Here is a 12,807-nt window from a genome sequence, read left to right on the forward strand (position 1 = left end):
ATACGACAACATATATCTCCTCAGAATAAGAAACTCCTCCACACAACTCCAATGCCATTAAGAAATTTAACATGGGCCAGTGTGGCACTTCATCTGATACAGGCACCTGCTGCCAAGGTGAAGACCCAAGTTCTGGCCCCAGGCCCCACGTGGTTGAGGGAGAGAACCAACTCCACAAAACTGTCCTTTGATTTCCATATTATTGCCGGGATGCCAACACACACACACACACACACACACACAGGCGCACGCGCGCACGTACACACATGCACATAAACACACACATACATAAACACACACACACACACACACACACACACACACACACACACACACACACACATAGTAGCAATAGCTGGATAACTTAAAGAAGAAGTTTAGCCACCCATTAGTGAGTTTGCTGTCACTATCCACAACACCCAGATGTTCCAATGACACCTCTTTATGATTCCGTCCCATCAGACTTCAGCTTGTGCCGGCAACTAGAATCCTTTACGTTGCATCATGTAGGCGTAGGTGGCTTTCACTGATTTTTTTTTTTTTCCTTTTTCTCAAGGCGCATTCTTCGTTGCTCAGGCTGCCCTGCAAGCTGCTACGCACGTGGAGGCTGGTCTTGAACTCCTGAGTGTTAACATCTCTGTACACCAAGTGCTGAGGCCACAGACGCGCGCCACCAGGCCTGGCTGTGCGTTGTGTTTCTGGTAGACTCAGAGCTCGGACTCACAGACAGATCACAAGTCACTTATGCTCCGTTTGTTCGCCTTGGACGAGGTGGGGCAGCCTGCTGGGGCTTGGGAAATGGAGGTCCAAACACAGGATGCAACAGAGCAGAGGTAGAGTAAATAAACTGTTTAAGACATGCTTTCTTCTATCAGTGGGAGATGTGGGGTGGGGTGGGGGTGCTGGTTCTGTTTTCCTCCCCCATACATGCTTTTTCTCTCCCCAGTCCTCTTTAAAAGTCTATCATAGGCCTGTGGAGGCATCGCCACAGCTGCTTGCACCGTGCACACCCGAGCTCAAGAGCCTTATCTGAGTCCCCACACTCCCCTGCCCACTGACCTTGCACTGGCTGATACCCCCAATCTCCCTGGAGACAGGTGGCTATGTTGCAGAGCTGGGGTGGCAGCTCGGTGAGTCAGGCTCCTCCCTGGCCCCAAAGAAGAGATCCCTTTCAACAGTGGACTGCTGAGAGACCAAACACCCTCCTCTTGCTGACAGCAGCTCCCGGTGTGCAGAAAGGGAAAGTGGGGGGCCTTTGGCCCCTTGCCCAAGTGTGTGTCACTATGCCGGAGTTCAGGCCTGGCTTGCCTGTGGAGTGTATTTTCCCTGCCAAACAGAGACGGTGACTTCCAGGAGGCAGAAGGCCCAGTAAGGACTGACATGGCCTCGGCTCCTTCTGTGACCAGCCTGGCTGATGAGGTCAACTGCCCCATCTGCCAAGGCACCCTGAGGGAGCCGGTCACCATTGACTGTGGCCACAACTTCTGCCGTGGCTGCCTCAATCGCTACTGCGAGATCCCAGGCCCAGAACTGGAGGAATCCCTCAGCTGCCCGCTCTGCAAAGAGCCCTTCCGCCCCGGGAGCTTCCGGCCCAACTGGCAGCTGGCCAACGTGGTGGAGAACATCCAGCACCTTCAGCTGGCGTCCGCGCGAGGCCCTGAGGTGGAGGACGCGTGTCCCGAGCACGGGGAGAAAGTCTACTTCTTCTGTGAGGAGGATGAGGCACAGCTGTGTGTGGTGTGCCGCGAGGGCGGACAGCACAGGGCTCACATGGTGCGCTTCCTGGAAGACGCGGCGGGTCCCTACAGGGTAGGAAAGAGCTGTGGGGGCGCCCTGGTGGGAGCTGCATTGGACTCAGGGAAATGGAACCGGGTGTTGTGGGTTCTGGAGTAGAACGGATATCCTGACTCCAGATTCTTTCTCCTTACTTAGTTGATCACTGAGGCAGTAGAATCAAGCACAGGGCTGTGATTAAGACGGATTTCTGTGTTGTTTCCCTGTGGACCACAGGGTGACAGGAGCTCAGTAAATCCTCTCTGAACGAATGAGCCATCAAACGTGCGTGTCCTGTGTAGTTAAGTGTGTTCGAGGTTTGTATTTTAGGGGATGACCACGTGTGCCTATTTACACCAGAGTGGATGCCTTGTTTGTGTGGAGGGCTGTGGTCTGAGTGTGTTGTATTTGAAGAAGGTGACTGAGTGCTCCTGCTGTGAGTAAGCTAGCTGGGTATTTGTGGCATATACTTTTATTTTTCCATTATATGAGTATATTGCTGGTTTCAGTTGCTTTTATGCTGCATTTTGTTATAAGCAGGTGTTTGTATGTCTGGTGTAGCAATTTTTATCAGTGATCTTTTGACGAGGATATTTATGTGTTTGCTTGTTCCTAACTCTGTCCTGGGACAATTTATGAAACAGCGCATCAATTATTTTTATATCTAAGTTTCTTCTCATTTCTAGTATCATTTCTAGGTTATCGGTTCTAGTAAAAAGAGAGATGTTATTTCCTCTGGGTTCCAGGAAAGAACTTATGGCGCCCAGATCATGGGTAATTCTTGTCCGGTGCAAAAGAAGGCCTGGGGCGGGGGGTGGCGGGGAGCAAAGGCATGACCTCTGATGGAACATGAGAAGGGAAAACCCTGGTCAAAAAAATCTCTGGAGGGGCACGCGATTCAAGGCCCGGTCTGCTGGTGCTTACCTATGACCCTAATGTTTGGAAAACTGAGGCAGGGGGATCCTGGGTTTGAGGCAAGTATGGGCTACATGAGATCCAGCCTCAAAGTCAGAACAGGGTTGAAAACTCTTGAGTCTCTCGAGGTGCTGGTGTTCGCTCTCATCTCTGGAGCATTTCATGTCTACAGACTGAAGGGCGTGACCATCCCTTCGTAGTTACTTCCTCCGTCTTAGTATGTTACATTCCTTCTACCCAGGAACAAATACAGAAGTGTCTCATGTGTCTAAGGAGAGAGAGAGAGGAGATTGAAGAAATCCAATCAAGAGAAAACAAAAGAATACAGGTGCTCCTGGTAGGTTTCCACCCACCCCAGGCTCAGCCCCTTCTTCCAGAACAGAGACTGGAAGGTGTTCTGAATTTATTTTATTATTATTATTATTATTATTATTAATTTATTTTTGGTTTTTCGAGACAAGATTTCTCTGTGTAGCCTTGGCTGTCCTGCACTCACTTTGTAGACCAGGCTGGCCTCGAACTCACAGTGATCCACCTGCCTCCCCCCTCCCCTGACACTAATTCTTTCGTCTTGAGTAACTCCCTAACCTTAGCTCACTCATCTGTAAAATGGAGATTAAGGTTCATTTCCTCATGGAATCACTGCAGGAATTAGAGTAATCCTGCCTCTAACAGCTCAGTGCTTCCCTCAGGGCAAGAGGCCAGGCACCTCTGAGCCCTTCTTCTCTGAACCCCCAGTTAGAAGCCGCAGTAATGATAGTGAGCCAATGCCAGGCTGTGTAGCTCCCTGAGTGGAGCTGGCAAACAGGAAGAACACAGATCCACATCCATACCGGTCAAGGAACCGGTGGGAGTCGGGGGGCGGACGGGGGGCTCTGATTTTACCACCAAGCCTTGGGAGGTGTGGGTACAGGTCAGCAGGGAAGTGGGGGTGTATAAGAAAGGGGAAGGGAGGAGGAGGAGGAGCTGGAGGAGGAGGAGGAGCTGGAGGAGGAGGAGGAGGAGGGGTGGGTGGGGGGAGGGAAGGATGGGAGAAGATTCTGATGGGGGAGAGGGAAAAAGAAATTCCCCTTGGCTCTCACCTTCCCTTCTCAGACTCAGGTGGCCACCAAGAGACAGCAGGTGATTTCTCAGTTTGCACACCTGAGCCAGTTCCTAGAGGAGCAACAGAGTGTCCTCTTAGCACAGCTGGAGAGGTTGGACCGGGAGATCCTGAGGCAACAGGAAGAGTTTGATTCCCTGGCTACGGGGGAGATCTGCCGCTTCAGCACTCTGATGGAGGAGCTGGAGGAGAAGAGCAGCCGACCAGCGAGGGGGCTCCTGACGGTGAGGCCTGGCCTGCCCCCACCCCTGGGGTCCCCGGAACCACGGCCTGGTCCCCTTCTTACACACACACACACACACACGCACACACACACACACGCACGCACGCACGCACTCGCGCGCGTCTCTGCGTCCCTGGTGGGTTGTGGAACACAGGGCCAGGGGCTTGAATTCCAGTCTGAGCTTCCCTCCAAGTTCCCCGGTGCTCTCTGGCCTTGGTCTTTCTCTCCTGCCGTCCACAGAATGGGGAGGAAATGGGGATCCCAAGCAAAATGGTGTAGACGTTGCTCTTCAAACAACTGTTGGCTGGTGTTGCCAAAGCAAAAGTTTTTGGTTTTGTTTTTGTTTTTATAACTCGAATGTCCCCTCCACCGGCTGGGAATTTCTCCTTAGACTGTACTGCTTCCTTGGACTGGAGGAGCTATTGGGCCCCAGCAGCACGATTTAGGGGGTGCCCTGGATACTGAGAAATAAGTGACCTTGGTGTAGGACTTCCTTGCTTTTGCCTACAGCTGGGGGAAGTAGGTCACGTCTCCAACTCTGTCCACGAAGCAAAGGAGTTGGGTGCTTGCTTCTGGTGCTCCCCGTGCCTACGGCTAGGGATATGGTGTTTTGTGTTTTGTGGTCATTACAAAAGTGGGAGAGAAAAACCAGAACTGAATCTCTCTCTCTCTCTCTCTCTCTCCCTCTCCCCCCTCCCTCCCTCCCTCCTTCTTTTTCTTCCCTCTCCCAGGATATCAGAAGCACCCTAATAAGGTTAGTGATACAACGTCTGTCTCTTTTTTCCGCATAGACATCCATCCATACACCATGTGTCACCCGCTCCATTATTGCTGTGCAGATAAACCGCTTTTCCCCACTAAGGATACAGTCGCGTGCAAATCTACACATGCTCAAATGCGTTCTCACGTGCCGCTGTAGATCCTCCCACTTGTGCAGCAGTGGGGGCCGTCTGAGAGAACGGACATCTCTGTGTGGGAAGCTGCTGCTCGGGGCCTTGTTAGAAGAAGATGGCTGCCTGGAGACATCATTAAAGAAGAAGAATTCTGGGGCCAAGAAAGATAGCTCAGCGGTTAAGAGTACAAGTTGCTCTTGCAGAGGACCCAGGGCCCATTTCTAAAACACATAGGATAGCTATGCCCTCTTCTGGTCTCCGTGGACACTGCAGGCATATGACGCACATACATACGTACATGCAGGTTAAATACCAATACACATAAAACTAAGCATTTTCTAAAAGAATAATTTCCAGACTCTGCCATTTCTGCGCCTCTAGATGTGAAACCAGAAAGTGCCGGAAACCCGAGGCTATATCCCCAGAGCTGGGCCAAAGGATCCGGGACTTCCCGCAACAGGCCATCCCTCTGCAGCAGGAGCTGAAGACATTTCTGGGTAAGGAGGTCCACAGCATGCCAGTGTGCACCTAGCCGAGGCTCAGGAATGGCCTCCTGGCTCTGCTGCCAAGTGACTGTACTATGTACTTTAGCAAGTCTCATCTCCTTTAGTGTCTTGAATTTTTTCAGGATGATGTGGCAGTGAAGAGAAAATAAAAGTGAAAGTCTGGGGGTCGGGGAACCATCTTACCAAACAAACCTGACCAGTTGGCATGAGGCAGCGGGAAAGGCAACGATTAATAACAACACCCATAGTCTTCATTGTCAAAAACGCCCCCAGCGGCATGTGTAAAGCATTGTGTGTTTTGTTGTTCAGTTTGTTAATTACAGCCTGTGACAGCGTTTGCCTTAGTGCGGAAGCTGGCTCTTCCCTCCTCTTTTGCTTTCTTTCTGCCATTTGTTTGTTTGTTTTTGCACTACTGAAAGTTGAGCCTGTGCATGGTGGGCAAGTGCTCTACACTGACCTATATCCCCAGCCTTCCCCACCCCATTTCTTTTTATTGGTCTGGCTATCCAAACTGAGACACCCTCACAGGGACCAAGCCCCACCCCTTTCCCAGAAGAAGGAGTCATAACAGCAGCCAGTCAGGGAAGTTTGAAATGTAAGTTACGGCTCTCTGCTCCCCGTGGACTGTGACACGTCATGGACAATGTCACCTGTTTCTAAGTGTCACACCCCCCCCCACACACACACAAACCATTCTCCCTGAGAGGACATTCCTGGAAGCCTACTTCCTCCGAGTACTCCCATGGGCTAGACAGTAAAAGGGCGTTTTACTCTAATCAAACACTGACATCTGACTGGCCCAAACATTATGTTCCTGGTAGAAGAGAAAATATAGTGAACCGACTTATCTGTTCTAAGTAGATGTGTGTGACGATAGGGAGGTAGGCAAGGCCGACACCGTCCTGTCTGCTCAGAGGTAAGGCGCCAGGGTTCTCCCTGGGCTCCGTGGGCACCAGTAACCCACGGCGAGGATGAATATCTGCAGCCCTGGCCCGGGGTGTCGGGATTTTGAGCGAGAGTGACTAAGTTTAGAGGTCAGGGCGCAAAGCACGTGTTTAGAAAGCACCGGTCTAGAGGGTTCTGACTTCCATTCATCCCTCTGTTCCTTCCGTCTTCTGAGCCACCTTCCCCTCATCACCGAGGGTCCCACAGTTTTGAGAATGATGAACTCTCATCTTGTCATTATTTCCTCTTTACAGAAAAGCTGTGCTTTGAGTTGGACTATGAGCCAGGTAAGCAGCACATGTTAGGATGGGGAGAACAAAGAAGGCGTGAGAGGGAGAGGCTGGGCTTTTCTGGGTTCTGCACTGCTTGTTAAAATAATTATGTAGACATTTGCGCAGAGGCACAGTACGCACACATGACAGGTGCCATACACACTTGTTTATGTGAGTGTGTGTTCACACCCATATCCATAGATTCCACGGTCAACCCCAGATAGGAAACCAACCCTTTTCATTATCCTCTAAATAATGTAGTATAAATAACAACTATTGCCACAGGATTTACATTGTATTGTACAACATAAACGTCCGAGAGACAATTTGAAGTGTTCGGGAAGGCGTGTGTAGTTTACATGTAAATAATATGTCTTTTTGCATAAGGTACTTGAGTACTTTTGTGAAGTTTAATGTGCAAAGAGGCCCTGGAAGAAACACCTTGCATCCCGAGGTGTGACTGTAGAAGGCCCCTAGGAGGGCCATGAAGTGGGGGCCGGGACATAGTCCTGATAAATCTGGCCTCTGGGTCTGTTCCTGAACACTGGATAGGCTGGTTAGAACAATAAATAAATAAACAAATAAATAAACAAGTAAAAAGACACACAGTCTGTCAAGGAAGCCTTTCTGGACGAGGGGAGCTTTTTTCCGGGTTTACAGTCACATTCTCAGAATTGTCAGAAACCTCTGCTCCCCCTCAGATGTAATTTAAGCCATATAAGCAGAGCAGCCCATGAGAGAGACAGGAAGGGCCCCATCTAATGCTGTTAGTTCCTCACCTGTCAAGCCAAAGACCCAGGAGAGTCATGGAACTGTTGGAAGGGGGCTCCTTTACCCACGGAAGAGTCTGAATACAGAGGTCTTCTCAGTTTAGATTTTTGTTGTTGTTTTTTGTGATACAGTCTCATTATGTAGCCCTAGCTGTCCTGGAACTCACAGCGATCCTCCTGCCTCTGCCTCCAGAGCGCTAGGACTAAAGGTATGCGCCACCATGCCCAACTTCCTTCAGTTTAGGAATATCAAACAGCAGTTTATAGGGAGAACCAGGGGCCCTAAAAAGTGGCACCCAGAGTCCAAGAGTTTAGAGTGGTTGAAGGAGCATTCATAACCCCAGGGTGAGCAGGAGGAAAGGCTGCACACGTGAGTCACGGTATCCCCGGCAAAAGCAGGGAAGAAACTCTAGATCAAGTCTGAAAGGAAGAAAATGTCTGCTTCTGAGAACAAGACTGGAGGAAGAGGCCGTGCACGGAGAGTGTGAGAAGAGAGGTTGAGCATGAAGGTGACCGTGTGAGAGGAGGTTGTGTGGGGGACATGCTATGCTTGAGGGAGGAAGCACATGGGTGTGCATGAGCACAAGCTGTATCTAAAGCCATGTGTAAAAGTGACCTGTAGGGCGGTGTTTATGCGTGAGGAGGCTGTGCACGAGAGAGTGTATAGGGTGGTTGCGTGTGAAGGTAGCTGTCTGCAGGGGCCGTGTATGAGGAAACTGTTTGGGAGTGAAGGCCCCTTGTATGTATGAGGCTCTGTGCATGACGGTGGACATGTGTGTGGGAGGCTGTGTGGGAGTCCGTGTACGAGAACATGTGTGCATGACGGCGCTCGTATGTGAAGGATGTTTGTTTAAAGGGTTACTGTATATGAGAGAAGGTGTGTGTGTGTGTGTAGAAAACTGTGTGAGGGAGGCTAGGTGTAATGGTGGCTGTGCATGAGTGCCAGTGTGTTAAGAAGCTGTAAAAATGGCTACCTATAAGGTTTGTGAGAGTGTTTTGTGTGAAGAGGCTGTGTGGGAAGGTAGCTGTGTGAGGACGGCTGTGTGCAGGAGAGGCGTGTGGGAGGGTGACTATCAGGCGGGTTGGGTGTCAGGTGGGCTGTTGTGAAGGGAGGCTGTGTGTGAGAGTGGCCACGTGTGAAGTGTGGAATGTGTGGACACTGCGAGGCTGGCCTTGTGTGAGGGAAGTAGTGCGTTAGGGTATGTGTGAGGAGGCTGTGTATGCGAGGAGACTCTGTGAAGGGAGAGTGTGCATGCAGACGTGTGACTGGGTGAGCGAGGGAAGCCAGTATGTGGCTGATTGTATCTGAGGGAGGTCGTGTGTGAGGGAGGCTGGCTGGGAGTTCAGGGAGAAAGTGTGAGTGTTTGTGAGGAGCCTGCGTGTAGGTTATCAGTGTGCCCCTCTACAAGGAAGTTGCACCTGAGAGGAAGCTGTGGAGACGAAAGGCCATCGTAAGGCTATAGAGTGTGAGGGTTGTGTATGAGGAGGCAGTTTGTGACACTGCCCACTGAGGCAGGTTGTGTGTTTCACCAACAGAAGGCTGGACAGCTCATCATGAGCTATACAGCTTTCCGGAGGTCGGCCGACCAAGCGAGGGCAGCACACTCTGTGACTGACTCTTCTGGCCTTAACATGTGCATGCATCCCCTCAGCATCCTTTTAGGATGCAGATTTCTAGTCCGTAAGTCTAACAAACCCCTTGGTGGCGCCCATGCTCCCCTATACGTTGGTTCAACACTAGCAGGCAGGTATGGAAGTAAGCTTTGAGGCCATGCCAGTAGGTCATATAGGGCATCTGCTCACATACTTGTTCCTTTTTTTTTTTTTTTTTAAATTCCACAGCTCATATCTCTCTAGACCTCCAGACTTCCCACCCCAAGCTCCTCCTCTCTGAAGACCACCGGAGGGCTCGGTTCTCCTACAAATGGCAGAACTCGCCAGACACTCCGCAACGTTTTGACCGAGCCACTTGTGTCCTGGCCCAACAAGGCTTTACAGGGGGGAGGCACACCTGGGTGGTGAATGTAGACTTGGCCCACGGAGGCAGCTGCACTGTGGGTGTGGTGAGAGAAGACGTGCGGCGGAAGGGAGAACTGCGGCTGAGGCCAGAGGAAGGAATATGGGCAGTGAGGCTGGCGTGGGGCTTCGTCTCAGCTCTGGGATCCTTTCCCACGAGGCTGGCCCTTCAGGAGCAACCCCGGAAGGTGCGGGTGTCTCTCGACTACGAGGTCGGCTGGGTAACCTTCGTCAATGCCGTCACCCAGGAACATATCTATACCTTCACCGCTGCTTTCACTCAGAAGATCTTTCCCTTGTTTGGACTCTGGGGCAGAGGGTCCAGTTTTTCCCTGAGCTGTCAGGGAAGTGCAGCCTCCATCCTTGGAGTACAAGACTAGAATCTGGCGCCGCGGGGAGCTGACTCTTGGCTGGGGCACCAGGCACAAAGGTGACAACTGGGATGGCACGCATCACTGAGGAACAAGGTGGCTTTCAGTCTCGTCCTTGTTCAAGCCTTTCCCCCCAGTGCCCGTAAGATGCTCACGATGACTGCGACCCTGGCTGCAGCTTTTCTTGCCATTGTCACCAACGAGCACAGACACAGATGTACAAACCGTTGCCGGATTTTAAGCTTAAAGACCTGGATTCCGGCTGAAATCCTGTAACCAACCAGCTGCATGATTCCAAACAAAACACTTGGCCTTTTCATTTTGTGTTCTTCCAAAGATATTAGCTAATTTATTCATGCCTTCAAGAAACGCTTTGGAGGAGTGGATATGATCAGGGTACCCTGTACACGTGAGTGGAACCCTGAAAGAGCAAATAAAAGTATTATTTTAAAAGGGAGCATCTTTTACTGTCATGTGCTGTACCCCCAACGTGGCTTCTCACAAGACTTCCAGGAGTACTGTGTGCTCTCGCACCCACTCCAGACACCTCCTGCGGACATCAGCCTGGTAGATGAGTGGCCCCAGCACAAAATGGAGGTGGATGAGCTGGGCAAAGTGCTGATGTCCACCCAGGTTAAGAACAGGCCCATCAGCCAGGCGTGGTGGTGCAAGCCTGGAATCCCAGCACTCAGGGAGGCAGAGGCAGGCAGATCTCTGTGAGTTTGAAGCCAGCCTGGTGTACAAAGTGAGTCCAGGACAGCCAGGGCTACACAAAGAAACCCTGTCTCAAAAGGAGGAGGAGGAGGAGGAGGAGGAGGAAGAAGAGAAGAAGAGAAAGAAAGAAAGAAGTGGTCCATCACATTTCATGGAGTATCCTTGACCCCTAGAAACTCTACACCTTAGCCCTCATGGGCCTGGGTGGTCCCAGCAGGAAAGACCCCAAATACAAGGTAGTGGCACCATTTTCTGGTGGACGATATGAAAGGCAATGACATCAGCATCATTGATGGCATGGATGTCCATACAGGGCATCAATGGCGTGCTCCACTTGGGTTATGTGGGCTCCAGGCCTCCCAGTGACACCAGCCTCCGTCACTCCGTTTGGCTGTTGTACCAAGTAAGAGAAGCTACTGAAGTGTGACAAAGCCAACCTTAGCATCAGGTCTGAGGATCATCATGGCAAGTTCCATGAGATGTACCATCTGGGAGCCCTGGTACCTAGCACCTGTTACCAAGCAGAATGAGGTAACTAGGTGTGAAAACCGTACTAGCAGCTGTCTGCAAAGTAGGGAACCCCTCACGACACTGTCACGTGCGAAGCATGCTTTTGTCACCCCTCTTTTCTGTCTTCTCATGAGGAGGGCAAAGGGGCGATGCCATCTACAAGTGGTTTCTACGAGGAGAGACTCAGCCCCAGAAGGAGCACAGTGCACCTTCGGAGGTGTGCTTTTAGGGTCTTGTCCTCACTCAGACAAGTGTTCGCAAAACTCACTAAGGATGCTGGTTAATACTGCCTGTTCAATGTCAAATAAAAATAAAAGGCATTGAATGCAGTTTTTAAAAAAAGGAAAAACATGCCGGGCATGGGAGGTGACGGCGCACGCCTTTAATCCCAGCACTTGGGAGGCAGAGGCAGGTGGATCACTGTGAGTTCGAGACCAAGCTGGTCTACAAAGTGAGTCCAGGACAGCCAAGGATACACAGAGAAACTCTGTCTCGAAAAAGCAAAACCAAAAAAACCCAAAACAAAACAAAACAACAACAACAAAAAACCTCCCAAACCAAAAAACCAACCAAACCAATAAAAAATAAATAAATAAAAAATAAACAGCGTGTGTGTGTGAGTACTTTTTAGGATCAAGTGATTCCTGAACAAATAGTTGTCTTTGTAGACACTTTTCTATTACAGCAATAAAACACTACGACAAAGACAGCCTATAAAGAAAGTTTATTTGAGGGATTGCAGTTTCAGAGGGCTGCAGTCTGTGACCATCATGGCAACAGAGAGCACGGATCAGGCAGACAGGCACGGTGCTGGAGCAGTACCTGAGAGCTTGCATCTTGATCCACAAGCATGAGATGGAGTGAGCTAACTGGGAGTGGTGTGTGCTTTTTGAAACCTCAAAACCCACCCTCAGTGACTCACCTCCAACAAGGCCACAGCCCCTAGTCCTTTCCAAGCAGTTCTACCAGCTGGGAACCAAGCACATGTGAGCCTGTGGGAGCCCCTCACATCTAAGCCACCACGTCATCCTAGTCCCTGGTGGATTTGGATTAAAAACTGGTAACCAAATCAGTACAATTCCGAGAGAAGACACTGCAGGACTGCCAAGCTGGGTCTGTTAGGATTCACATACAATGGCATGACTCTCTATTTATGCTGAGTCATGGTCATCCATCAAACCTGCCTGATAGAGCACAAAGGTTTTTTGTTTGTTGGCTTTAACCTCTAAAGTCTGGCCATGTTTATTTGCTAGCTAGTTGGTTCAGTAACACAATACGTAGAACCTTTCAAAAACAGAAGAAAGAAACATTTTTTTTTTCCCTGTGCTAGCTGTGAACGAATCGTCGTAGCCACTGGCGATCTGAAAAGAAAAAGTAGGAGCCCTGGGAAGACAATGAGGTAAAGTGTGGTGGCTGTTGTGGGAGGAGTCTGCCAGAGCATTGGACGCTTTGTGGCATTACAGGTGTGCATGGGAGGGATGCTGCCTTGTTGTTGGGGAGAATATGAGAAAAGATGCATGTGGTGAGAGAGGACGGGAGGGAAGAAGCCACCCTAGAAATGGGGAAGAGAGAAAGCTGCCTCACCTGGTCTTTGACCTCCCTCAGGCACTGGGTCATCCTCATGTCCTTGCGGACAGATGGTACCATCCCCACCAGTTCCACCCACTGCCGCCCCCTCCGCTGGTGTCAGTTTTAGGTGAGGTGAAGGTCAGGGCATGGTGGTTATGGCCATGAACCATAACCCGAGGGCTACACTCACTCCCTGGGGAAATTCTCTTCCTGATCAGCTGGTACCCG

The 12,807-nt window shown here is 50.6% G+C and overlaps 1 protein-coding gene across 1 annotated transcript; it reads left to right on the top strand.

Moving 5' to 3' along the window:
• Positions 1 to 1,263: 1,263 nt before the first annotated feature.
• Positions 1,264 to 9,880, top strand: Trim10 (tripartite motif containing 10). Its single transcript, XM_051153645.1, has 7 exons — positions 1,264 to 1,809; positions 2,930 to 3,025; positions 3,784 to 4,014; positions 4,745 to 4,767; positions 5,288 to 5,403; positions 6,612 to 6,644; positions 9,242 to 9,880. The coding sequence occupies exons 1-7, from the start codon at positions 1,381 to 1,383 to the stop codon at positions 9,793 to 9,795; spliced, it is 1,482 nt and encodes a 493-aa protein (XP_051009602.1). The 5' UTR covers positions 1,264 to 1,380; the 3' UTR covers positions 9,796 to 9,880.
• Positions 9,881 to 12,807: the final 2,927 nt, after the last annotated feature.

The sequence above is a fragment of the Acomys russatus genome, chromosome 11 (genome assembly GCF_903995435.1).
Source record: "Acomys russatus chromosome 11, mAcoRus1.1, whole genome shotgun sequence".
Taxonomy (NCBI): domain Eukaryota; kingdom Metazoa; phylum Chordata; class Mammalia; order Rodentia; family Muridae; genus Acomys; species Acomys russatus.